The sequence below is a fragment of the Strigops habroptila genome, chromosome 12, assembly GCF_004027225.2.
Source record: "Strigops habroptila isolate Jane chromosome 12, bStrHab1.2.pri, whole genome shotgun sequence".
Classification (NCBI taxonomy): domain Eukaryota; kingdom Metazoa; phylum Chordata; class Aves; order Psittaciformes; family Psittacidae; genus Strigops; species Strigops habroptila.
Window position 1 is genome coordinate 7,613,557 of NC_044288.2, and position 27,774 is coordinate 7,641,330.

General features: G+C 53.6%; 1 protein-coding gene across 1 annotated transcript in view; it reads left to right on the forward strand.

Annotated features, from left to right (window-relative positions):
• The window catches only part of PPP2R2B (protein phosphatase 2 regulatory subunit Bbeta), a 65,127-nt gene extending 38,371 nt beyond the window's left edge, over positions 1 to 26,756 (forward strand). The window contains 9 exon segments of the mRNA XM_030503651.1: positions 8,972 to 9,069; positions 10,031 to 10,196; positions 11,436 to 11,482; positions 11,484 to 11,549; positions 18,316 to 18,493; positions 20,151 to 20,315; positions 23,531 to 23,700; positions 24,049 to 24,140; positions 24,857 to 26,756. Of these exon segments, the coding sequence (XP_030359511.1) occupies positions 8,972 to 9,069; positions 10,031 to 10,196; positions 11,436 to 11,482; positions 11,484 to 11,549; positions 18,316 to 18,493; positions 20,151 to 20,315; positions 23,531 to 23,700; positions 24,049 to 24,140; positions 24,857 to 25,136 (1,262 nt within the window). The 3' untranslated portion in view covers positions 25,137 to 26,756.
• Positions 26,757 to 27,774: the final 1,018 nt, after the last annotated feature.

Consider the following 27,774-nt stretch of genomic DNA (forward strand, 5'->3'; position numbering starts at 1 on the left):
AACGGGTCCACCCTGTTTGCACAAGGTACCCCTTGCAGCAGACTGTCCTTTTCCCATGTTGGGGTTTGCTGTATTCGCTTTCTAAAATACATTCTAATGTTTCACCCTCTTTATGGCTTTTCAGCTTTAGAGAGGGAATATCCTGGGGCCATACCTGACATGAGGCTGCAGTCTCCAGTTCATAGCTGAAGCTCTGCTAGAGCAAATCTCTGTGGTGGTCACTGCATGTTGTGCCACTGTGTTCAGCTTGTTCCAGGGGCACCAACCTGAAATAACGAGACACAGAATGACATCAGTGCCAGACGGTGACAAATTTTGGTGCTGAGCTGAAAGCAGCTGCTGTACATGCGAGGAAAGCTCGCTGCCTCCAAACCGTACTCGCTTAGCTGACATTTGGGTACTTCTAATTAGAATTTAAAAAAATCAATGGGTTTTGCTGATAAGCTAACAGATGGCTCCAGCAGGATGACCAGAAAGACAGAATGCGCGGCACACTGAGCGCTTTGGCAAGGCATCCCTCCTGGTGCTGCACTGACCCTTTTGCTGTCATAGTAATTTAGCAGTGGTGTGCATGCAATGGGGTTTCCTGGGTGTGCAAGGCAACATCCTGAGAACACACGTATGTCCTGCTGGTCAGAGCTGGCTGCTGTTGTGGTCACCACAATGTTGATCTCACCAGAACAGCAGTCTTTGCATTCCTGCTGAAGATAAAGATCTTTTTAATATGAAGAGGTGGGTATTGTTCATATCTATGAATTGTGTTTCCTGTGTCAGCTGTTCAGGTCTCAGCAACCAGCAGTGTCGTTGGAAACTACAGGTTTTGGGAAGGCATTTGCAAACCAGACTGTTTCTGGGTTGCTTATTCCTTTATGCCCACGAATGAGAAGTGGCCAGACATTCTCATGGCAAACCTGGTACAGAGCCCAAGGTTTGTAGACATCTGTAGAGTGTCTAAGGGTGATGGTGTGGAGAGGGTGAAGTGGACTCAATTGATGCTCAGGTGCTTTTTGCAAAGTCTAACTTATTTCAAGAGCATGTTTTTGCAGGTGGACTTGGATTTTCTCTTATTATTCCTAAGCCCAAGTCAGCCATATCGAGGAGGTTTCTGTCTCGTGTGCCCCTAAGTCTCTTGGCAAAAGGACGGCAGCGTCAATGCTGCAGCGAGCCCAGGCGCAGAGCACAGTGAGACGAGTGTCTGGGGATGCTGCTGGCAGCACGGGCCTGCTCAGCAGCACACGGCGGGCAGCATCCAGCCAGGCAGGGGCTGCGGGAGCTGCCGGCACCAGAGAACGCGGTGGGTGCCCACAAACTGCTGTCAGACCCCGTCACTGCCTGAGCACTGCTCCTCTGCTCCCCACTAACAGCAGGAACCTCGGCATGTAGTGGAAGGTTGTACTTAGGGGTGTGTGTGTGCATGCAAGAGGAATAGTACAGAAGAGTAAAAAGAAGTAATACAGGAAGTGATGGATTTTAGTAATTGCACAATTCATGGTAGGTTTTGTTTGCTTTGCAATAACCACATGCTGTGTTTTGCCATTATCTGAAGCATTCTTAGAGTGGGTCTGTCCTGCTGCAGTCAGGATTATTAAGGTGGCATCTTTAACTGTTTTCCATCACACACAGAGATATGTCCACGTTTGCTTTCCATGAGTGGGCCATGCAGCCTCCTCCCTTACTCATGGGTGTGCTCAGGTTTGTATCCCAGAGAACGATGCTGGCCTGGTGCTGGATGGACAGGCCCCAGGAGGAGCTGTGGGCACTCGTGTGGGTCCTGTCCCAACCCACTGCTCGGCCGGGGTCTTCATGGGATCAAGAGCTGGTCCCTGCAGCGCAGGTTGGGCCATCCGGCCCCTGAGCTTGCCCACAAAGGATCCAGGTCTCACTCAACATGAGGTGCTCTGTGGCACCATAAAGCAGCTCTCATTCTCCTCTCCAAGTGAGAAGCACTATTTGCACTGGTAGAGATATTCTCTGGGTCCCACGCTAATGGTCTTGATTAACACGCTGTTCCCCATGGCCGGTGTAATGTAGAACAGCTCTGTGAGGTTTTCATGGCCTGACCAATTAAAAATTGTCATTAATCCAAGAGCTAACGAGTTCTGCATCTTAATGCCAACAGAGGAGTTCTGTTGCACGTGCAAGCCCAGGACCAGCAGGAGCTTGCAGCATGCGCCAGTGTCCGGCGCTGCTGGGGCCGGGGCAGCCCCGTGGGGACCAGCCCTGCAGCTCTCTGTTTCACCGCTCTGTGCTCTCTGCTGTGCTCCTGCTCATCCCCGCACGGCTGCAGGGCACGGGACAGCTGAGCCCCATGTGACGGCCACACTGCGTGGCCAGGCAGGATGCTGGAGCCCTACAGCTCCTGGATCTCGTGTTCAGGAGGGAGGGTGGGAGTGAGTGCGTTTCTGCTCCAGCTGGGAGAGGTCCTGGAGCTCTCTTGAGATGGAGGCTCCAACCCTTTGGTTCACCACATTGTGCCTGTTACATCAGGTGTGACGAGACAGGTTGGGCGGGTCTTGGAGCAACCTGCTCTAGTGGAAGGTGTCCCTGCCTGTGGCAGGGGTTGGAACTGGATGAGCTTTAAGGTCCTTTCCCACCCAAACCAGTCTGGGATTCTGTGATTCTATGAAGTCAAGACGCATTGGGGTGGAAAAGAAGTATCTTTGCCAAGTGCCATACTGAGTTATGCTTCTGTCTGAAAGCTGCTGTTGGCTTTCTTTTCTATTTGATTATTCTACTTCTGTTAATGACCTACCCATTGCATTTTGAAGCTGTGTGTTTCTGCTGTCTGCATTCAGCCCTGGAGGAGCGTTCAATGGTGGCTGCCCTGTGATGGGCACAGAGCACCCGGGACCACGAGAGCTGCTGCACTCTGGGCACCTTTGTGCTGAACACTTCCATGACAGTATTTCCTCCTGAACTCTCATTTCCAGCATTACCTTGAATTAAACCTTGCGAGGATGGTTGGGGGGGTGTAAATTCACATTCCTTCATGTAGGCACTCTGAGCAGGCGCTGCAGTGGGGGATGCTGCAGCGATGTGCTGGGGGAGCTACCAGATGGAGTTTCGTTTGTCTAGGTGGTGGCACTAAATTATTCTCTGCTGTAACAAGGGCAGAGAAATTCTGAATGTGTCAGTATTTTTAGCACTTAAATCTAGGGGAGTTGTTCCGTTTTGGGGAAGAGCAGCAGCTGCCGCTGGCTCTGCAGCATTGCGCTGTCACGATGAGAACCTGTCCCCAGCAGTGTCCAGCCCCTCCAAAGCTGCTGGAGGTCCCGCTTGGAGCTGTGCCTCCAGTTGATCCCTGCAGACAACAGGGATCAGGATGGAGCAGAGAAATGGGCCTGGGCTTTCCCCAGGGCCTGGAGGTGTTCATGGTGTTCTGCAAAGCCCATCGACCCTGCATGGCTGCAGCCTTAGCCCAGCTGGGATGGAGGGCTTGGGAAACTGCCGTGCTGTGCTGCGCCATGCTGTGCCGTGCTGTGCCGTGCTGTGCCATGCTGTGCTGTGCTGTGCCGTGCCGTGCTGTGCTGTGCTGTGCCATGCTGTGCCGTGCTGTGCTGTGCCGTGCTGTGCCATGCTGTGCCATGCTGTGCTGTGCCGTGCCGTGCTGTGCCATGCTGTGCTGTGCCGTGCTGTGCTGTGCCATACTGTGCTATACTGTGCTGTGCCATGCTGTGCTGTGCTGTGCCATACTGTGCTATACTGTGCCGTGCCATGCTGTGCTGTGCTGTGCCATACTGTGCTATACTGTGCCGTGCCATGCTGTGCTGTGCCATGCCGTGCTGTGCTGTGCCATGCTGTGCCGTGCTGTGCCATGCTGTGCCGTGCTGTGCTGTGCCGTGCCATGCTGTGCCATGCTGTGCTGTGCCGTGCCGTGCCGTGCCATGCTGTGCTGTGCCATGCTGTGCTGTGCCATGCCGTGCTGTGCTGTGCCATGCTGTGCCATACTGTGCTATACTGTGCTGTGCCATGCTGTGCTGTGCTGTGCCATACTGTGCTATACTGTGCCGTGCCATGCTGTGCTGTGCCATGCCGTGCTGTGCTGTGCCATGCTGTGCTGTGCCATGCTGTGCCGTGCTGTGCCATGCTGTGCTGTGCTGTGCCATGCCATGCCATGCCATGCGGCACTTCATGGTGTCAGCAAGCAATGGTGTTTCAGGGCATTTTGCTGATGATCCCAGATCCTTACTGGGCTTAATGCAGTGGGATTGATTTTGGTTTGTCAGGCTATCATTCACCTCAGCAGGGAAAAATCGGTGCAGGTCAATCACGTGTGATTTTGCATGCCATTAGATCGCAGCTTAATCTCTGCTGTCCTCTTCCCTCCCCCTGCTGGGGACCACATGGTTTAGGAGAGGATTGATGGCCCAGGCTCAGCCCGGTGCCACCCTGCGAATTGCGCTTTGCCCATTCTGGTGGGACTGGAGTGGCACTTCCCTGTCCCCTTCCAGCCCCGTTGCCTTGCCCAGGCTTCCTTCTTCCACACATCTTTTCTGTAGCTGAGGGTCCCAAAGTCCTCCTCGTTTTGGTTGCTCGCTAGCATGTTTCACAGGCAGGGGAGAGAGGTGCGTCCAGGTCCTTGGATAAGGTCCCGCCTGCTGGGGAGGGAGCGGGAGGTCTGGCTCTGCCGCAGAGCTGCTGGGTGCTTCGTTTTGTGGGGGGTGTTTCCGAGATGCCCTGGGCGCACCCAGGGTGAACCTGTAGAGATCCCAGGTCCCTCAAGAGGCCAGGACAACCCCTCGGGTGCCTTTCTGGGGCACAGGTCCCTGCTGTGTGCGGATCAGGACTGGCCCTAGAAGCATCCTCCATCTGGTGGCCAGTCAGCACCCACCACAGACAGGCAGGGTTGGCCTGTTCATGTTTGGGACTGGGGTTTGGACGGCTCCTTGGTTGAGTTTGGGGTTTCTTCTTTTGTAAATCCGGACTTTAACAAAAGCGAGAGCAGGTCATGGCTCCTTTCAAATACCTTGCAGTGTTCAAGCCTGCACACTGGTATCTTCACAACTCCCCATCAAAACCCTGCAAGTCTGCATTTAAAGCTCTGAAATGCAGCGTGAGTTTCTCATTGCTGACAGCGTGTGTTTCAGAGTTATTAAAACCTCCCCATGCTATCTTTTTTATTTTAGAGATGGAGGCAGAAAGAGAGACCAGAGGTATCTCATTTACACAGTGAAATGCAGAGTCTCACAATTCCTGGGCAAGGTGGTACCCACACACTGTCACTGAGGTTTGGAGCCAGGTCCTCCTCGGTCTGTGCTGCATTATTCAGTGGGCACTTGAAGGTTTGTGTTCTCCTCGAACCCCCTTTCTGAGCTCAGGGTCCACCCCTGCCACGAGGGGTGGATGCAGAGATGGAGCTTTGCTGCACCGAGACCTCCACAGTGGGCCCATGGTGGGGCTGGTGGCTCTCACGTTACCAGACGTGGCTGTGTCCTTCATTTCCCTCCCCAAGCCCGTCAATTTCTCATGACCTCCTTGTGCTTTCTTCATCCACCTGAATGGTTTCCTTTGTAGATGTTGATTTTGTTCCCCAGTTGACAGGACTCATTGGTGTCCCACTTGCCTTCTCCATAAGCAGCAGGCTGTGCCACAGCACCCTGTCCACCCAGCACATCCCCCTCTGCCCTCACTCTGTTCGAGGGACTGACATGGGGGGGAGGAGAGACGTGGTTGCAGTGAGCTGTTATCCCACACTTATCAGCATTAAACTGGATTTGACAACTCGGAGCCTGGGATTTGAATGATCTAAATCCTCCTTCATTTGGCAGCCTGGTTTGCTGTTATTTACGGTGCTTCCCAATTTACTCTCATCTGCAGAGTTGGAGGCTTTGTGTGCGGTGCCATCCGCTGCGTGACTTACACACACGATGACAAGAGCGGGGCAGTGGGAGCCGCGCCACGGGCATGAGCCCATTCCCAGGGCTGTGCTGACAGGAGCACGGCAGCACTGGGACACGCTGCTGCTGTGGGAGGTCCGGAGCCACCCGAGCACGGCAGAGCTGCACCCCTGAGGAATCAAGGAAGGAATTGTCCCGACAGTGTCATCTGCACAGCTCCTGGGCCAGTGTGTGGATATGGGGCCATGGGCTGCCCACCCCAAAGGAGACTGTCCCACTGCAGAAGTGGCCAGAGGGAAGGGAGATGCAGCGAGAGGCAACAGGGATCGGGTCCTTCTTGCTCCTCCATCCTGGACACCTGTGCTTGCAGATTGTGCTCCATTACAGGGAAATGCAGGTCTTGGGGAGCATCAGGAGCAGAGCAGAGCGAGGGGTGAAGCGTTCCCCCTGCTCTGTCTCGTGTCGGGGCTGAGTGGGGCCTCTTGGTCACACTTACCCTGAGGAAAGCTGCTGTTCCCATCCTGGGGAAGGGCTGGTGCCACATTGCCAGTAGGTTCACAAACACGTGAAGAGAGAAATGAGAGCAGAGCTCCACACAGCTGGAACAGGACACACAGACTGTCCCGGACCGTGCCAGGCATGAGCCGCTGCCCTGTACCAGCCTCTGATGTGATGGGAGTGGGGACAAGGTGCCTGGGATGCTCTAGGAGCAAGGGTGAGGCGCCTGGGATACTCCAGGAGTGGGGACAAGGTGCTTGGGATGTTCTGGGAGCAGAGACAGAGCACCCGGCCTTGGTGGGCACAAGGAGACGGCCAGCAGCGTGGGCAGCTCCCTTCTCTGAGTTGGGCTGCTCTAGGGATGCAGGTTTCACACCGGCTGCAACTCCCCTGGTTTCTCTTCTCTCTTTCTGATAGCGGGTTTGTTATCCCACTCCTGGTGGGGATCACACCTTCCCTGCACACCCGGAGGGACGGGTGTGTGTGGATTATAAATTCCCTATTTTTCTGATACAACTGTATTGCTACAGCGGAAATCAAATCCTGGCATTGGTATTTTTAGCATGGAAGCATGAAGGATCATGGATGCTGCGGAGGGAGGATGAGGATGCGGCGCTGGCGCGGGGAGCGTCTCCATGGAAACAGTTTTCTCTAAATTCCCGCATTCGGGGCACTGAGCGTGTAGGAGGTGATGAAGGAAATGGAAAAGCAAAACCAGGAGATGAGCTTTTTTCCTCTCTGTTGTCACAAAACTGCTGCAGGAACCTCGGGAGCAACAGACATAAATTATTGATCATGTCAGGGCGAATACACGTGAATTTTAATTAACAACCGCCCTGTCGTGTGTCCCCAGCGCAGGGCTGGGGTGAGCGGTGGCAGCCTGGGACTGACCTGTGCCGGGGGGCAAGTTTGCTCAGAGACCACTCTGCAGAGGGTGTGGTGCTGCACTGCGCTCCTGGATGGGCACCTCGTCAGAGCCTCCTGTTCCACCCCTTGGGGATGTTTTCCTACCCAGAGCCGGGGAGAAGAGCCAGAGCCCAGCCCTCGAGTGGTGATGGGTGCCGGGGGTGATGCTCCTGCTGACGGTGGTGGGTTTTGGGTTGGGTTGAATAACTCCACTCACAAGAGGTATTTTTAGTTGTTAGGGGGTTTTAAGGTCTGCCAGCATGGTGTTAGCCAGGCTCTGCTGTTATCTTGTCTGAAATCCATGTGGGCATGATCCAACAGCCAGTCCAGGAGGTCCTGTGGGCCTGCACCCCCTTCCCCGCAGGAGCAGAATGAGCGGGTGGTGGGGCTGGGGCGGCACCAGGATGCTGGTGGTGCCTGGCCCCGTGAACCACGGTCTCCGCTGACAGGGCGATGCAGGAGGTGCTGTCACTGTCTGACAGATGCCCCCCTGCAACATGGACAGTTATTTTCAATTCATTGACAGCTGAATGACCTGAAAGCAGTAGCAGGCGATGGAGAAGGTTAAATAGCGCAAACCACATACATATGTACCGTGAGTGGCAGTGCACTGGTGTGCAGCGATGTGTGTTGGTGAGCATTGGTGCGTGCTGGTGAGCAGCAGTGTGTGCTGGTGAACAGTGGTGTGTTGGTGAGCAGTGGTGTGTGCTGGTGAGCAGTGGTACCTTAAGATGAGGTGGCTGCTGGGCTCTACAGCCACAGGGACTCTTCTGATTCCCAAACCTGCTGGAGTCACTGGCATGGCTGAGGCACCATCCTGGCATGAAGGTTGTGCTGCTCTGAGGAGCCTGCGCCGTGGAAGGGCTTCTGAAATTCCCGGTCTGAGATTCCTGATCTGGGATCTCCCATGGCACAGGCCATGCATTTGGTGGGTGCTCGGCTGACATCCTGGAGACAGACCCCAGGAGTGTTCCCAGCAGCTGCCAGGCTCTGCCGATCTCTGAATTGCATCTTTTCTCGTCTGCTTTGGTAACTTTCCGGTATGTATTCAAGAGGGATAAAAACTGTAGGAGGGAGAAGGGACAATTCAGGTTACGTGATTCTCTGCTGGCACATGACAGAGCTAAGCAAGAGGAATCACTGTGGTGCTCCGAGGGCTCCGTGGTGCCATTGCCGGTGGTGCTGGTGTCCTGGCAAGCCCATTGTGCTGGTGGGCTGCAGGAATGAGGGGGGAAAGGAACGGGAGCGCTGCTGGGGGCTGCGGCAGGAGCGAGCTGCTGTCAGCAGAGCACATCTCCCCCTGCCCCGGCTGGCTGGTGGAGCTGCCCCCAGGCAGCGCTGACACCACTTGGGCAGCAATTGCCGAGGAATTAACCTCTGACATGCTTCTAAAAATAGGCCAAATAAATCCCACCATGAGCAGCTCCCAAGGGTAAACACTGCGGATCAAAGCGTTTACAAGTTATGGGTCCCTGAGCGGTTCCTTGCTTCTCTCCCTTCCTGCAGCCCAGCACCGGTCCCTGCCCAGTCCCTGCTGAGGAGGTCTTGGTTCCTGGCAGCAAAATGCTGTGGCCATTATTATTATCATAGACAATAGAAAAATGGGGATTTATGGAGATCCCAAGGAATGAAGTGCTGACAGGGTGTGTGGCTGAACAAGGAATGGTGCTTCCTAGACGCCTGCAAAAGCCAGTCTGTGCTTACTTAAATTGTCTTTGTCTTCTTTCCAGCTGACATCATCTCCACAGTCGAATTCAACCACACTGGAGAACTACTAGCAACAGGGGACAAGGGGGGCCGTGTTGTAATATTTCAACGTGAGCAGGAGGTAAGTGCCAGTGAATGCAAAATGCCCATTTCATCCTCTTAAGAGAAGCTTCCTGCTGTTTCCTAATCCATCTGTGTCGCTCCTAACCTCAGGTCTCTCCTGGCAGACTCCAAACTGAAAAGTGACTGTTAACATAAACAGGACCAGATTCCATCCTGTAAAACACCCTCCAAAGCCATGTTGCATTGCCTGCATCCCTCTGCTGGGGTTGCAGCTCTCGGGTGCATTTGAGCGTGCTGGGGGTGTCCATTCATAGCTAACAACACCCCCAAAAACCCTCTAAAAGTTATAGCCTCCAAATTGTTTCCACATACGCTGGCGAGACCTATTAGTTGAAGGATACATGCACAGATGCTTCATTGACCTTTCCAGCACTTTTTCATTTCTCATTTCTCTCTCATTTTATTATTCTACTGCTTTTCTTGAGCTCTAAGCTTCCAGGCAGCACTCTGGGTGTATTCCGGCCAGCTCCTGCTTTGGAACAGTGCTGTGGGGATGCCGTGGGGATGAGCGGGCCTTCAGCAACCCAAATGCTTCATTTGCCTGCGGGAAGTTCATCTCCATGATAGTTTTCATTTGATTCCCTGGTGCTGGGGGTTCACGTGGGGTTTGCGGGTACGCGACGCCTCCCGAGGCCGGGTGCTGGCCATGGCATGCAGCGGCTGTTCCTGCAGGTTGTCTGCTTTGCTTGGTTGTGTTATTCTGGCGTATTTGTGCACCCACGGGGCAGACGCTGCTTATCCCATGCAGGTGGTGTGCTGCCGGTGGTTCCCTCTGTTCCCGCTCCCTCCTTGCTCCGTTCATGGCCAGGAGAGGCCATGCCTTTGGCTTTCAGACCTGTGCTGCATCACCATGACCAGGCACTCCCTGACACTTTACAAACCTTGGAGACGCAAAATGTCCACACAGGATGTTCTCCTGCTCTCTGTGCCTTAACGCCCTCTCTGTGCCCTTCCTGCAGAGCAAAAACCAGCCCCATCGCAGGGGAGAGTACAATGTCTACAGCACCTTCCAGAGCCACGAGCCGGAGTTCGATTACCTGAAGAGTTTGGAGATAGAGGAGAAGATCAACAAGATCCGATGGCTCCCGCAGCAGAATGCAGCCTATTTCCTGCTCTCCACCAACGGTACATGGCTGCTGGGCATGTACCAGCGCTCCCCCCGCCTCTGTCCCTGGCCCCACAGCCAAAGTGGGGCCTTCCCTGCGGGTTTATCCTAGGAAATGTGTGCTAAGGGGATGTCGCCTCCCTTCAGGGTAACTTGGGGGCTGCAGGAACGGCCCCCAGAGCTGTCAGAGCTTGATGCCCGTGCACGAGGTTTTGTCCTTGTTTCCTGGCAGCTCTTCCCTGCAAGGGAGGGACAAGGCAGGGGCAAGGGAGGAACAAGGCAGGGGCGAGGGATGGAGCCTCTTCCCCTGCTGACAACTTTTATTTTTTGGATCCTGGGAACTCTTTTTTTAGCTTTTTTTTTTTAATTTTTATTTTTATTTTTTTTTTTTTTAAGTAAACCTGCCCCTGCTCCATTCCACTTTGCGGTTCCGTTCAGCTCAGCAGTTCCATGTTATGGTCAGATAAATATCAGGAGGATCCAGGAATATGACTTGGGATGAATGGGACCTTAAGATGGATGTGACCTAATTACTTCAGGGGAAAAGAAGGGGTCTAATTATCTTCCATAACCAACTTTGTATTATAGAATTGACTCTATTGATCATTGTAACAAAATTCAAAGACTTATTAAACTCATTTGCGGGGGGGGGGGGATCATTGAAATGCAATGAAGATTAATTATAGAGCATAATGTTCTGTTAATTGAGTTTTTAAATAGTTTTTTGATTAACAGGGATATTATCTTTCCATTTGGGATGGCGTTTCATATGCTAGCAGGTTATAAAAATGATTCTTTTAGAAATGCTCCCATGTTCTGCTGGTTTGTTTTGTTCTTACTGTTAAACTAACATTATACATAGAACCCCCTGAAGGAAAGTGGGTTAATAAAAACAAAGTTAATGGCAATCTATTGGAATTGCTGTGGAAAGGAGAAATGAATTGCAGGGTTGTGTATGAAACCTGGTGGAAAGTGATGATAAACTACTGCTGGAGCCCCTGCCAGGAGAGAGAAAGGAAAACACCATTATTCTGAAGTAAACCCAGATGTTCCTGGGGCTCCTTCCCCAGGGGCTGTGGCACAGAGTGGGTGGGATGCCTCTCAATGCAGGGGTCCACAGGGATGGCCGCAGGGTGCTCACAGCGCAGGGGTCAGAGAGGAGGGGAAATAGGGCAGATTTCCACTGTTAGAAACCATCCTGAGTGGCCGTGGCGTGCTGGTCTGCTGAGCCGTGAGTGTCTCCTCTCTCCTGCCCACAGATAAGACTGTGAAGCTATGGAAGGTCAGCGAGCGGGACAAGAGGACCAGAGGGATACAATCTCAAGGATGAGGATGGCCGTCTCCGGGACCCTCCATGATCACCAATGCTACGGGTGAGTGTGGGGAGACCACGGCTCCCAAGGAGCCTTTCTCTTCAGCATCTTGGGTTAAACCAAGTTCAACCCTTGCTACGAGGGTGCTGAGGTGCTGGCACAGGGTGCCCAGAGAAGCTGTGGCTGCCCCATCCCTGGCAGTGTTCAAGGCCAGGTTGGACACAGGGGCTTGGAGCAACCTGCTCTAGTGGAAGGTGTCCCTGCCCGTGGCAGGGGTTGGAGCTGGAGGAGCTTTAAGGTCCCTTCCAACCCAAACCAGTCTATGATTCTGTGAAGCTGCTGGTGGTGTCACGGGTGTGCTGCAGCAATGCCATCCTGCATGGTGGGTCGATGTCAGAGGGCAGGGGTTGCTCCTTGTTTCAGAGCTTTGGCTGGTGTGCGGGTACGGGAGTGGAGCTGCTGCTGGAGTGATGCTGGCTCCGGGCAGTTCTGCCACCAAGCACCCCATTTCACGTCATGTTGGGTACCTCAGCGCATGGTGCTGGTGCTGCTGCAGTGCCCTGCATGTCCTGAGCATCCTGGCGAGGAGGCAGTTAACAGGCTCTCCCTGCTTAGTGCACTCGCAACTGCAACTTCTGCTTTGGGAGCATAAGTATCTTCTCTAAATGAGTTTTCCTTCCAGCCTAAGGAGCTTAAAACCAGCTCCTGAACCAAACGTAAACACCTAGGGCTATGTTTTCCATTTACTGCAAGGGGGATGGATGCACAGACCCCATTAATGCAGCTGCTGCGGGAAGCCTGGCAAGGGGAGGCACCGGGGCATGGCAGCGCCTGTCTGCCCGGCATCCCCTGGAGCTGGCAGCTCTTGGCCAGTGGTGCCAGCAAGTTTGCTCTTCCCTGGGAGAGCTGGTTACGAGCTTTGATTTGCATGGAGAAAGCCAGCTCCAGCCCGAGGCGGTGTGAGCACTGTTAATCCCATCAGAGCTCACCTGGGGTCCTGCGCAGCGGGTGCAGGCAGGGGATGCAGGCAGTGGGTGCAGGCAGCGCTGGAGACCCCGGGTGTGTGGCTCCAGTAGTGAGCTGCCCCTCTGCAAACAGGGCAGAGCCGTGCTCCCCCCTGCTTGACAATAACCCCTTGAACCCATAGCCTAGAGGTGACAAGTGTGCAGGAATTTTGTCATGGCATTAATCAGAGCAGGTCACCTTGTAATTTAATAACATCCTGTCAGAATTTGCATTTTGAGTACTCGGGGGGTTTATATTTGTATATATAAAAATGTTGCTACAGTTACCCTCAGCTGACTTTTATGGCTTCCAGTTCCATTGCAGATGAAGCCGTTGAGAGCCCCAGACAGGCAGTTAATTCTCATCTCCATACTGAGTTTCTCCTGGTGGCTTGCAGGCATTTTTCTCTACAAAGCAAGAAAACATTTTATTTCATGTATATATGTATCTGCTGTTATGTTTCAGGCAGCATTCAGCCTGATACCCTGTTGCCTACACAGCCCATTGCTGATGTCAGAGCTGGGGTACCAACCCTCTGCAGGGCTGAGGGCTGGGTGGGTGCAGGAATGCCGAGCTGGGGATCGGGCTCCCATCCTGGACCTGCCATCAGAAGCAGCAGTCAGTCAATGGGAGCTCAGGATGAGCGGTGAGACGCCCCAGTGGAGCACAGGGCGATGTGGTTATGAAAATACGGTAATCATCCTGCTCATCTTCACTGTTGATTGTTGCTGTCAGCTGATTGCGTTTGACCACATCCTGTTGCTTCAGCTGGTGACTGCAGCGGAGCCGAAAATCAGCGTGGGGGTTGGCAAGTGCTCAGCCTGAAGTTCCACTGTCCAGCCCATGCATCGCAGCCGGTGCGCCGCGGGCGCCCCACAGAGGCACAGGGGTGCAGAGATGCTGCCAGTGGGGCCGGGGCCGGGGCCAGCCCGGGCAGCGTGGTGTGCTCGGGGGTGCAGGCTCTCAGGCCATTCCTGTCAGCACTGGAACATCAGAGCGCTGGACACTGTGTATTGGAGTCCCCTGTCTGCCTCAAAAGTTTCAGCCTTCAGTTTACTTTCAGTCTATTTACTGATTGCTGGAGGAGAATGGGGTGATGGGGTGTGGTTCCCTTGTGCCATGAGATACAGTGCTGCGATTCCCCACGCTCCAGTGGGAACATGTGGGCTCCTGCCTCATGGCAACAGGAAGAGGTAAAACATGGTGTAAGTGCTCAGCATTTATGGTTATTAGTATCTGTCTGCACAACGCCTGCTGTCCCTGAGGACGGAAGATTGAGGAGTTTCTGCCAGCCCCAGTTTGATCTGATGTTTTGATGATTTTACTTAGGCAGATATTTACATTGCTGTAACCATTTTGCTGCAGCCTGGTGTATCTCTGATTGAGCATCACAGCATCAATTGTCCTGTGATGCTCATGCTTTGGAGTAAAGCCACGTCCATCCACAGTTTAATTTTCAACCACAGATGAGCAAAAAAGGTGTTAAACCCACCTTGCTGCAATCATCTCTTACCTGTTCGTCATCATGGTTTAAATGTGCTTGATGAGCATTGTTCTCTGAGGAATTTCTAACCCACATAATGCAGAAGGAATATTTAACTCTGCTCATACTGTAAAGTAAGGCTTTCGCTGTTGTTAGGAAGAGCTTTGCTTACTTGGGTTGCCCCCAGCCTAATAGCTGGCAGCCCTTTGGCCCTCATTTAGCAGCCTCAGTGAGCTCTCAAGTGCCCCTCTGTCGGTGCGCAGCCGTACCTCTGCCACGGGGTGTGTGGCAGAAAATAATTAACACAAATAATGTCCAGGGCTTAAAATCCTTCTAAATAGAGAATGTGTTTGCTTTGGTTCCTCAACAGCAGGTCATGCTGTGGTGGAACACTGAGGTGCATCCTCCCCACCGACCGTGGCAGAGGCTGGCTGCAGGCACTGGTGCTGTGTGGCAAGAACACCTCTGATGCAGCAAAACTGGAGTAACTGGTGGGAGAGACAGCTTCCTGGGCCCCTGTGCTGTGGAGAGGGTCTGATCTTCACATGGTTCATCTGAAGAGAAGCAGCAGCAGCTGGCTGTGGGGCCAGCGCTGTTGTGCTGCCTGCATTTCTGCCTCGCACAGAGATCGTCTGTCTTTTCCCTGTATACATTCTCCAAGCATTATCATTTAAATGACAAGGTAAATGTGAAACATTTGGCTTTTTTGGGCTATAAATGCACATGGCAGAACTAATCAATTGTCAAATGATCGTCATCAAAATCATTGCCATGGAAATTAAGAAAGAAGGGTTTTCCCAGTTCCATGAGCTGCTCACATTGCTCCAGAGCAGCGCAGGGTGCAACTTTCACCCGCCCTGTGCCCAGGCAGGGCAGTGCTGGGACCTGCGGTCTGCAGCTTCGAGGTGCTTTTCTCATTTGTTTTTCCCAGGTCAAGAGTTGAATTCTTCCTTTTCTGGTGAAAACTCATTATTCATCCTTTGAATATTTGTAAACTTGCCTTGAAACGCCAGTGACCAGAATTGACCTTTCCAATATTTTTCTCCGTCTCTTTTTCCACAGCAATTACACTGCAGGTATTTGTGTCTAGACGTGCTGTAAAAACAATGTGCCAGCAGAATTATCCAATGGGTTTGGATTGCTCTGAATGTGTGTTTGGGAACATGGCTCTGCTTCTACACGGTTCTGCTAGGAAAAGTCATCTGCCTGGTGGGATTTTACTGACACCGGCTCTTTTTCAGTGGGAGAAATAAGTTAATAAGTATCTGTTCAAGCAGTCACATGTTTAAGGGGCGTGCAATGCTGATGAGATTGGCATAAAGGGTTCAGGGTTTTGAACTTCAGATAAGAAAAATGCTCTGTTTGTTCTTTGATGCTTCTGCAAACTTGTGTCAGAATTTAGGTGCAGATGGTGACAGTAATCCTGGAGTGCAGGAGCTGAAACGAGGGCAAATTCTCAGTTACAAACAACAAAAATCCTATCATGTTATAAAAGCAGACAGAGAACGGGAAACCTGGGGTGATTCAGGCTGTGTGTGGAAGGACACTTGCTCAGCCTTGTGCTGAAACCCCTTGTGAGCGGGACCTGGTGTTGGGGTGTTTGTGGGATGGCCCAATGCAGTTGGCCCATGGACTAACTTCAGACTTAATCTTGTTTCACTGTATGAAAAAAGGCTCAGTGATAGGCGACAGGAGGAGTGGTGTTAGTGTGGGAGGAACATGTCTGGGGAAGAGATAAAACCAGAAGCTCTATCGGCTACATGGCCTGGTAATGAGATAGCGGGTTTATCCTCCATGGGAAGGTCCCTTCCCCACGTCACGGGGAAGGTCCAATGAGACAAAATGCTGAAGAGCATGAAATTGTCCGTCTGCCGTGGAAATAGTGTTTGCTGTGCAATTTTGTCTGCAAAATATTAATGTGCAGGCAGCGCTGGTTACAGAATGTGCCTTTTGTAGGTGAGAAACAGACACTGGGGAGCACGTCCAGAGGAGCTTGGCTGCTGGAGCAGGTGACGAACTGTCTGATTTGTCCCGTGAGCAGCCAGCTCCGCTCTCGGATTTGTTGGGAACCAGATTACATTTTCCTTCTTGCAGAACCAAGGTTGGGGTTAATCTGGGCTCTGGCTGTGGCTAATCCCACTTGGCCAAATCCTGCAGCTCGCTGGGGCTACAGAGCCAGCATGTGCCAGGGCTGGTGGGCTGGTGCCCTCGCGCCAGGAAGGGCAGTTTGTCCTGCTGTAAGTGCAGGAGGTGGGAGGAAAGGTCTGCCCTGAGTGCTGGTTTACAGCATGGTGGCTGGACTGAGCGCTGCCGTGCACGCATCCCGGGAGCTGAGGCCTCATCCTTTTCCCTGTGCATTGACTGGTGTTTTGGGCAGAAGACGAGGTTTTTCCTGCGAAACACCAAACCTCTGCATCACTTCACACCACGTCCATCACAGCACTGGGAATGAGGAGAAGCTCTGCCATGTGAAGCTTTGCCCACCCTCGGGAGCAGGGAGCGTTTGGTGACAGTCCAACATGACAGGCAAATGAAAGGGGAAACCTGATGGGAGCAGGGGGCAAAGTAGAGAAGCAGCAGCAGTTACTGACGTGGTGTTAACAGCACCGTGGTCCTCTGCTCAGCGGCAGCAGGACATGTGGCACCGGTGGTGGGAAGCGACCAGGGCACCCTGGATCCTCCATCCCACAACCACCCAGGAGATGAATTTTACCGCTCAAGGCAGGATTAGTGCCTCATTAACTGAGGAAAGGGGAAGCCTTGGCCAGACAAGGAGAGAGGAATTGAGTGTCATGTGTGCTTTGGATGAGTGGGACCAGCTCTTTTGCAGGGGGTGCCTGCTAAAAGACAGAAAGAAAAATGAAGACATATTTTGTTTTAAATGAGAAATGACTGGCATTCCCCCTCTCCCCGAAAACAAGAAGTAATTTAATTTATTAGTGGTTTATTTTATTTGACAGCCTTTCTATGTACTTGATGCGGTTTGTTACACTGAATTACCCTTTAATAATGGGTGTATATAATACCAGAGCCTGCCCTGGAGGCTGGCTCTGTAATTGAAGGAGGGATGCACTGCAGAGCTCTGTGCTGTTGAGGATTGCCATGGCAATGCCAGTGGGAGCTGCGTGGTTGGGGCAGGGAATCGTGCTGGAAGGTGCCGGTGCCCACGCTGCTGTGGCTCAGCCCCGGCTGCCCTTGGTGCGGGTGAGGTGTGGCGAGATGCAGTGCGGTGCAGTGAGGTGCAGTAAGGTGCTGGGCTCCTGCTTTCACCGCACTTGGTTTTGTGCCAGCATGGCCACGTGTAACCGTGAGCTCTTTCCCTCTGCACAAGTGCTGCGGTTGCACTGGTCTGAACGGCAGCGCGGTCCCCGTAATCCCTGAGCCTCCGTCCCCAGCGGCTGAGCAGAGTCCGTCAGCGCAAATGATGCATCATTGCCTGTGTCAGGCCGAATTAGCAGGCAGGCTCGTCACATTAAGCTCCGGCTCCGCGCTGGCAGTCCCTGCGGTCTGGTGTCACTGGCGCTGGCTGTCACACTCCTGTCCCCACCTCGGCAGCCATGGGAAATCTCTTTGGGCAGCGCACAGATAATATACGCAGTAATGAAGTAGCTTGAGGGAATAGCTTACTGCCGAATGGGAGCACAGACTGACACCTCCGAGAGCACTGAGCTGCCTCCAGAGTGTCATGTCTGAAGCTATTACTTGCACCACACCTTGCATTCCCCGTTCTCACTGCATCTCTCCATCCCCTGTTTATATGAGTTATGCTTATTAATCTAAAGGCAAACATGTATAGCTCTCTTTCTAGTCCCTCCATCTGTCCCTGCCCTGTGTGTTCCCTTTCCCTGTCTCTTCTCATCTCTCACCTGTCACTTTGCTGTGAAGCAAATGCAAAAAAGTCAAAAGAAAACTCTGTGCTGACCTGGCTCTCTTAAGACATACGTGTCTGTTGGAAATGCCCAGGAATTTCAGATTCCAGTTAACAGTGACAAAACGAGGCAGAAGTGGGTTTTGGTTTGTTTTTCCCAAAGAAGGACCAGCCGCTGCAGCACAGACCTGATCTTGGTTTACCGGGCTCTTGCTGTGATCAAACTGTACTGGTGCGTCTCTCAAAGGTGAAAGGTTTTGTGTCTGCTTGTCCTGCTCATGCCCGCAGACAGGCGCTGGGTTTCTTCAGTGAGGGTGTGTGCCGAGGCAGGGGAATGGAGAATGGGCAGCCGGTGCTTGCGGGCACCCACCATGGTGGAGCCGGTGTCTCCCCTGTGCCGGGTGCTGGTGCGGGTCCGGTGGGGCAGTGGGACCTGTCCCTGGGTGCTGACACTCTGCCTCTCGTCACAGGTACCGGTGCTCCGGCCCATGGACCTGATGGTGGAGGCCACCCCCCGGCGGGTGTTTGCCAATGCACACACCTACCACATCAACTCCATCTCCGTCAACAGTGACTACGAGACCTACATGTCAGCGGACGACCTGAGGATAAATCTGTGGAACTTTGAAATCACAAATCAAAGTTTTAGTATCCTTTGGTGCGTGACCCCGCAGCACCCCCAGCCTGGCGAAGAGCGGGAATGCGGGAGGTGCCCCGGCTGGTGAGTGGGGTGTAGGAGCCCTGGGAGCCCGGACACACGCACGTGTCAGTGGGAGAATGATGAGGTCCCCATCCTTGCACCCCCGTCACGGTTCCTTGTACACTTTCACCCTCTGGCAAGCTCACAGGGGTCAGGAGCACAAACTGGTGATGTTCACTGTGATCTGAGTGCAGAGCATCTGAAACCCCCCCCATCCCCGAGTGTCACCTCCAAGGCCCTTCCCTTGAGGGCTGAGCTGTGCCGCCGGCAGGACATGGGTCCCACTGAGCTGAGCTGCTGCCTGCGTGGGCAGGGCTCATCTGGCATCCTCGGGACGCTGCCTCCAGCCTAGTGACACGGCTCTGAATGCTGCTGCCGGGCGGGTGGGAGCAGGGTCTGCCCGTGATGGAGCAGACTGATGCCTTGGAGAAGACGGAGGGAGGCAATATTAGTTGTGCAGTCTCTGCTATACCCTGCAGCGAGGTGACAGGCTGCCAGTCACTGCTGTACAAATGAGGCCCTGCCAGTCACCCTTGCAACAGCCGCATCAGAAATAACAACGGGGCACTAATCATGGGTGATATTTATAGTATTTCCTACTGAGAAATCCCCACGGGGCATGTGGCACATTTAGGCAGCTGAGAGGACTTCAGCAGTCAGAGGTGTGTGGCTGGTGGCTGAGCAGGGCTGCAGCATGTGCTGTATTTTGGGGAAGAAAGTGAGGCGCTGAATTTGGGTGAAACCTCGGGGAGTTTGGCCAAGGCGTGATCAGAGGGAGCATTCGCTGTCCTGCGGGGCCATGCGCTGGCTCAGCTCTGGCTTGAGCTGGGACCCAGGTTCTGCTGTGGATCCGCAGCATGGCTGGGCTGAGGTCGCTCAGAGGCTGTGAACGGGGGCTGCTGCTTCTGCGGAAGCGCTTGCTGCTGGAAACACCCCACACGGGGGAGAAATCCATGTCTTTATTGGTCTGTTAATCCCCATCTTGCCAGGAACAGCAGGTTCTTAATTTGCTTCCCAGGGGGTCAGGAAAGCTGCTGTTTCTTTCTCCCCCTTTGCACAGTGGGTAAATCACCCCATGCTGGGTGTTTGGATTGCCCTGCACAATCTGAAGCAGCTTCCACTAGTGACCCCTGGCTGGCGTTAGGCCGGGATGGATCCTTGCCGTCGGTCCCCTGCAGCACTGGGATGCTCTGCGGGGCTGTGCAGGTCCTTGCTGGCACCATCCGCGGGGCCGGCTCAGTTTGCCACCCAGTGTTTCACTGAGCCCAAGTGTGCAAAATGTTTTGGAAATGACACGTGCCTGGGCAGCACCCCATTGTGCTCTGGGTTTTGGTTTTGTATTGCTGTGGTAGAAAATGTTTGCTCTCACAATGAATGGGCAGAGTCAGGCCTCGGCTGTACAGAGGGTACATGGTCCCTGGTTGAACAGCAAAAGTGATGGAGGTGGGCTTTGCCCTGCACTGGTGCTGGCTGGAGCTGGCTCAGCACTGCGGTTCTGCCCGAGGATGGTGCTGCTCTCCCGGGAGCACCAGGTTGGCTGGTGCCAGGGACCTGCGGGAGGAGCGGGGTCTGGGCTACAGGGGGCTCCTTGACTCGCCCTGTCAGACATTGTGGACATCAAGCCAGCCAACATGGAGGAGCTGACGGAGGTGATCACTGCCGCCGAGTTCCACCCGCACCACTGCAACACCTTCGTCTACAGCAGCAGCAAAGGCACCATCCGGCTGTGTGACATGCGCACCTCCGCGCTCTGCGACCGCCATGCCAAGTGTGAGTACAGCCCCGGCGCGGGGCGGTGGGAGGGGGTCCCCTTCGCATCCAGAAAAGGGGAGCACGGAGACCCCCCGGGCTCAGGTCTGTCCTGCCGCCTCACCCCCTCCTCCCTTGGGATGTGCCGGGCTATGGTCCTGCCTGCCCAGGGGCATTCCCATGGGCACCAGCCCTCAGTCCTGCCCGGCCTCAGAAGGAGCAGCTTCCTCTGGGTGCCAGCCCCACACCCTTTCAGGGAGCATGTCAGACACCCCACAATGATGTCTCAGCAGCGGATCCGAAGGGTCACTGGGTGCTGGTGCACTTGGTCCTCCCAGGCTGATGTGATGAGTGAGCTGCTGCTGAGGAGCTTGGTTCCTGCTCAGCCTCTACGTGTCCAGAGGTTGGTGCTGGAAATACTCTTCGTGTCAGAAACTGCTCAGTAAAATACCGGCACAAACACCCACAGCAGTTATGGGTGAGCTGGTGAATACCTGTTGCTGTTCTTTGGGCCATGCCAGTTCTGGTGCTGAGCTCAGTGTTGTCAATAAGACCCTGAAGGAGTTTGGTGTCTGCCTTAAAAACAGTGAAACGTGGCAGGAACAAGTGCTGTGTGACTGCACAGCTAAAGCCCTGTGTCTCCTGTTCTAGTTTGGGTTTTCCTCAGAAAATGGCCAATATCCTGTGGGAAATGAAGGAGATTTTCAGTACTGAAGGTGTGATCATGTTAGGAGAACATGATGCACAAACTGGGTGCAACTTCCTGGAGCCCCACGGTCATAACCTGCCTCCAGAGAGCCCCAGGGTGTGGTTTAGATGGGGTTTTCCTGCAGGCGATAGGGAATTACACAGCAGCTGTTGCTCCTGGGCTTCTGAGCTGCAGTCCAGCTCTGAGACCTGTTTTAACCTGGGGGGAAGCGGATGAAGAGGAAGCATCGCCGGTGGGAGAGGTTTGGCTGGCTGGAGATTGGAGATACCAGTGGCAGCTTTCCCAAACCCTGAGCAAAGCACCGTTTCTGTTCCTGCACTTCCCGGCTGTGTGTCGCAGCCCGGCAGTGACAGCTCCCAGCTGAGGAGCAGAACACACTCACAGAGCAAACAGAATCCATTTCCCTGACGCTCTGGTGGCAGAGCCCCCCCGGTGCTTCCTTTTGTCTGGTGCTGCTGCGTCCGGCGCACGGCGGCCAGCGGCGCATCCTGCTCGCTTTGACCTCTCCTGTGACATCTCCTTATTGATTTCCCTCCATCCGTCAGAAGCACCAGCCCCAGTCAATCGCTGTGCGGCGGATGTGTGAGTGGAAATTGAGACAGTTCATCAAAGTTCAACGTGAAAAGCAACGTTGGCTTTTGGAGGCGAATCCTCCGATGGAGACATTTAATAACTGTCAATATTTAATAAAAATGCAGAAGATGTCTCTGCACGCCCCAGCCACGTTAATTCCCATGGATGCAGCTCATTGCTTGGGCACAGCTCGTACTTACGTGCTTCTCATATTAAATTTTGTTTGCCCACTTCATTGGAGGCTCCTGCGATCTGTGACGTTGTGAGTTACCTCCAGCCTCAGAGCTGGCTTCGGAGAGAGCATCAGCTTCCATGTGCCCAAAGAAACACATGCCTTGGCCGAAGCACCACGGGAAGCCAAAGGTCAGGTCAGGATTCCTGGAGCAGCTGGTAGCAGGGGCAGAAGTGATCCTGTTTGAAAAGCATATGGGAAAGCGAGGAGGAGCCCTGCTGGGGTTACTGTGGTTATTTCCCCACAGCAAAAGGCTTTCCCCTTTTTCTTTAAGGAGCTTTAAAGAGTGATTGTACCAAACCAAAGGCTCAAGTTTCCTAAAGGGGGACCTTTCCCTTCTGTCTTCGCACTGCTGACTGTGTTACAGCAACTCTGCCAAACATTTCTCCTTTGCTGAAGAGACTTTCAGCTTTGGTCAGAAGCACACAAAGCTGCTTTGATAAGGTAGCCAGCAGCTCACAGGTTTTACTCTCCCATATTGCAGATGTATCTCTAAGACAAGTGTCCCCCTTATATTTGGGGGTTTTGTCTTGCAGTATCAGAGCCCCAGAACAGCAGGCAAGCACATGGATGGAGGGAAAATTCTACTTTCCTAACAACTTCCTCTTCCCCCTGCACTATAACCTGAACACCTCCTGCCTTGACATAAGCTCATATGTGCATCCGTGGTGGAAACAATGCAGCCGTTAGAACAAGACTCACAAATCCAGCTGACCCGGTGTGAGCAAACCCTGATGGTTACAGCAAAGACACGTCCTGGCGTTACGTGCTCTCCACAGACTGCCTCAGATCTTTATTTTCTCTTGTTGCTGTCGCTTTTCTTATTTAAAAGACCTGACATGTCATCAGATTTCCTGCTGGGGATTAAAGGCCCCAGAGCTCGGTCCTGCTGTGGGCGATGCCATTTCGGATTTGTAGAAATCATTTATACTGGCACTTCAGGCATGTTTTCTGCTGTATGCAGAGGTTCAGGTGTTGGGTACCACAGGGCTCAGCGAGGGGATGCTCAACCCCAGCAAATGCTGGTGCCGGGTGCGCTGTGCAGGAAACACTGCCTGCGGAGCCACCAGCCCTGCTCTGGACATGGTAGGTCAGAGCCAGCAGCCACAGGGGATGAGGGTCGGACACATGGGGCTGGCAGAGGGATTTGTCTCCAGTGGACGTGGAAGAGGAGCTGGACAGATCCCCCCATCACAGCATCTCTCTTGATGCATCTCTGTGATAGCTTTCTAAAACCATCCTTGCCCAGCTGATGTTAGTCTGAAATCAAATTTATAAATACATTTAATTTGGAACTTCATCTATCTTCCTCAAACTGTTCAAACTGATTTACTCAAAGACTGATCAAATTAAATCTGTGGGTTGCAGGGGCTATAAAATATTTACACTGACTTTCAGTTATGCTGCACATTGATTTCTAAAGAGCAGCAGTGATGTGCAAGGCTCTAAATCTTCTGGGCTTCTGTGGTGCTGTTGATAGATTGGTCTCTGATGATCCCTCTCGCTTATTGCTTGCATTAAAAACAAAGGAGCGTCAATTTTGCCAACTCCTTAAAATACGGGTGTTTGTCCATATCAGGCTAGACCAGACCCAGAAGTGGGAGCTCTGCCCCCCCCACTGCGGGTGCCTCTGCTCGGGCTGGGGCAGGCGGCAGGTCCCTGGGCTGGGGACAGGAGCTCCTGCCCCGGCTGATGCCGGCGCTGTCCTTTCCCCTTCGGCAGTTTTTGAAGAGCCCGAGGACCCAAGTAACCGGTCGTTCTTTTCCGAGATCATCTCCTCAATCTCCGATGTCAAGTTCAGCCACAGCGGGAGGTATATCATGACCCGCGACTATCTCACTGTCAAGGTGTGGGACCTCAACATGGAGAACCGGCCCATCGAGACCTACCAGGTGAGTGTGGAGAGCTGGGCACCCACCATGCTCCTGCCCGCGCTGCCCTCCGGGGCTGGTACAGACCTCATGCATTGTGCCATGAAGTCACAGAAAGCAAACGAAGAGCTGTTAAATTTGGGCTCATGTGACTGGGTGGAGTGAAACCCACATCCCTGGGGGTGAGGGTGAGGAGGGGGAGCTCAGGCACATGCAGGTGTTGGGGTAGAGCACTGGTCCCTGCCACCCTCTGCATGGTGACATGCCCTGGTGCTACCAAAGCCACATGTGGAGCAGGGCTAGTGCTGCAGCAGGAGGGTGGCCACGCTCAGGGGCATGCGGGGGCCTCATGCTGCGTCCCACCGGCAGGTTCATGACTACCTGCGGAGCAAGCTGTGCTCGCTCTATGAGAACGACTGCATCTTCGACAAGTTCGAGTGCGTCTGGAACGGCTCTGACAGGTCAGTGTGAGCAGCTCCGGCTGCACCCAGCCCCGAGGGGGAGCACAGCCTGGGCTGCCTGCAGGCTCCCCCGCGCCCTTCCCTGCCCTCTGGCTGGGTCTGGGAAGTTTTCGTGTGGGTACAACAGGATCCCCTCACCCCGCAGTCCCGCGCCCAAGCGCTCTGGGGGTGTCTGGCGGGGTCCTGGCTCTCTCCTGGGTGGGTTCTGTTCCCGTCCCCATTTCACCCACACCCACTGGAGGGTGGTGATGCATTCGGCTCCAGATTGCCAAACTGAGGGGTGATGTCTATCCACACATGTGAATCACACCAAATGGCAAGAAACGTGCAAAACCACTTGGCCTGGCAGGATTGATGTATTTTATTCTTAACCATTGGAGCGAGTTAAGGAGGCGCAACTGGGCCTGGAGTTCGGTTTCCAAACTTCATTATGCCTCTGGATATTTAGTCTGCCTCTAATCACGAGGCAGTTTCCCTCTATAAAGGTGTGAAAATGATTTGGTTCAGGTCAGCTAAATCTCTGCCATAAAGACTGATCTCTGAACGCATTGTTGTCCTGGGAGGAGGTGCCTTCCCCGTGCACATTCCCAGGGTTAAGGAGTTAAGGAGGAGGACGTGGGGATGTGGCTCCACTGTCGGAGCTGAACCTTCTGGCACAGCCGGGTGCTGGCTGGGCCGGGTGCACGCAGTGACCCAACCTCCCCCCGTCCTCGCAGCGTCATCATGACCGGCTCATACAACAACTTCTTCCGCATGTTTGACCGCAACACCAAGCGCGATGTGACGCTGGAGGCGTCGCGGGAGAACAGCAAACCCCGCGCCATCCTCAAGCCCCGCAAGGTCTGTGTTGGCGGCAAGCGGAGGAAGGACGAGATCAGCGTGGACAGTCTGGACTTCAGCAAAAAGATCCTGCACACAGCCTGGCACCCCGCCGAGAACATCATCGCTGTGGCAGCCACCAATAACCTGTATATATTCCAGGACAAGGTTAACTAGGAGGACAAGTTGTTCTTTAGGAATCTCATGTATGAACACTAGTAAACACAAGATTTCAAACGTTTCTTTTCTTTCTTTCCTGTTTTTTTCCCTTTTCCTTCCTGTTCTTTGTTCAGTTGCTGCTCTGCAGGTACTGGTCATGCAGAGGTGAGTGCTCCCGCGCCCCGTGGCTGCGGGGGCTCCCCAGCACACGCTGGGCTTCTCCATTCACACATTGAGAGCCAAGATGTAGCGTGGGGTGGCCGGGGGGGCGCTGGGCTCGTGTCCCATGGGGATGGCCGCAGCCCTCTGCAATGGGTGACCGCGGTGGCCTGGGATGAGGAGGGGGAGGGGGACATGTTGTGTTCCCCCCCTTGGGCAGTTACAGCCCTCCCGCTCCAACTGCTTTAACGTGATCCCAGAACGCCCCACGGCTGCGCTGCGGCCCGGCCCGGAGCCCCTCGGCCAGTTTTCACCTTTGTCTCTTTGTCGTTATTATTTCGTGTTTGTCCCAACAGAGACAGCAACACCAAACGTAGAGCGGGAAGTTCAGATTAGCAATGGACGGGCTCAGAGGGGGGAATGTGCTGTAGCCTCCCCCCACCCCACAGCAACGCTCCTGAGGATTTGGCTCTGTAGATACTGTGGTGCCTTTTTTGGTATATAAATACCTTTATAAATGATGCTTCCAAACTGCATTGACTGCAAACCAAACCGAACCTGGGCTTTTCTTCTGCATTTCTTGTCTCTTGCTTTGGTCATTTCCACCTGTTTTGTTGTAAGCTCCTGCATGTTGTGACTCTTTCTCTCTTTTTCCCTTTCTTTTTAAATTTATTTATTTATTTATTCGATTTTTTTAAAAAGACAAAGTATAAGTTGCTAATTTATGACCTTTTAAAACAGAATCCAACCATATTGCTGTTAGCACCTGACTGCTTCAGAGAGAGGCTGTCTGCGGTCCTAAGTTATAACAACAATAATCATGATAACAATAAAACCAATATCTCCTCCACTCTGCATGGCAAGGCTGCCCCGTTCACTGCACAAGTTGTTCGGGTCCGTCTTTTACTTGAGCAAAAACCTGTTTGATAAAAAGAACTACAGATTCCTCAATCAATCTGACAACTGCTCCTGCAGCAAAGAGCAAATGAACAAATGAAGTCAATTATAAGGTTTAACACTGTCACTTTAGAAGTGGCCCCGTAGGGGTGACCCCGCTGTGGCGGCTCCACCAGCACCTGCAGCCCTGCAGGGATCGGTGTTGGGACAGCGCGAGGATTCACCCCAGCCAGGGACACGGGCTGCTGCTTCCCCCAGGAGCGCAGGGACCACGCGGAACCCAGGAGCTGTGGACACTGGGGACCCCCATCCCCTGGGATGGAGCCTTGGGGCGCTGACCCACCGGGACACCCTGCACCAGGGAGAGCCGCCATCTAGGAGTGCTCCCAAGGGAAATAGGAAGCGCAGCGGCTCGTGCATTCATTCCAAGCGATGGCTTTCAGGAGTAACTGGGTTTTTTAAAAACGAAATGGAAAAAACAAAATAGCAAGAGCAAATGAACTGTTTTTTTTAAAAAAACGTCTTCGGTTCCTGTGAGAAAGCCTGCTCTCTGGTGGCAGAAGTAAAGTTGTCCCAAATGTGCCTTTTGTCTGGCTCCTTGTGCCTCTTGCGTGCGGGGTGACGGTAGCTCTGGGCACCCAGGCGGTGTCTGAAGGGCCCTGGGCAGAGGGTGCTGCCACATCTGAGCTGATGGGGGCGGCTGGGGAGGGGGCTGCTGTCCTGTTCAACATTCCCTTCTGGCCATCGCAGCCTGCGGCAGGAAAGCAGAAGCGATGGGTACCCCAAGGGGCTCAGGGAAGAGATGCCACAACCAGGCTGGTGGGTGAGCAATGAGCCCCATGGGGCCAGTGGAACAGTCCCACACTGTGGCACTTGAGCTGGCCCATGGTGTTCATGTGCAGAACGGTGCCCAGCTGCAATCCCCAGTGCGGGCAGCAGCATTATCACATCCCAGGTACTAGCCCCATAGCCCGGCCTCAGCACCACATGTCTCCATAACAGGGCTCTGGGCACTCACAAGGGCTGTTACTCTTGTCCTGTAGAAAATGGAGCTGCTGGGCCCTTGTGGCCGGTGACGGTGCCCAAGAGCAAGTTGGACTGCGCCAAAACCCCACAGGGCTGTGATGGGAAAGGTGTCAGCACCCCCTACACCCAACCTCCTCTGGGAGGAGGATCCCACAGACTGTCCCTGCCCTGGGGGACACAGGGTGCTGTGCCTGAGGTGCTGCAGGGCAGGGGACCAGCTCCCGGATGTTCTGCATCACCAGCGTGCCCCCCAGCAGCATCGCTGTGACTGCAGCAGCAGCAGCACCCCAGGGGCCCAGTACATTGGGTGTAATTGCTTTAGGCACAGAAGCAGCAGATAAATAAATGTTAACGAACATCTGGTTGCCATAAACAAGGTAAATTAAAATTAATAGCAATCTTATTCATTTAATGAACAAGTTAACCGTATTTTAAGAGAGCCATAAAAAATGCATGGCTTCCTGCTAAGCTGAAGGAAACGAAACCCATTCCCTGGCAGAGCGGGCAGGAGGAGGGGTGCGTGCCCTGAATGGAGCACTTTGTTACTGCAAGGCCCCCAGCTCAGCTGTCAGCA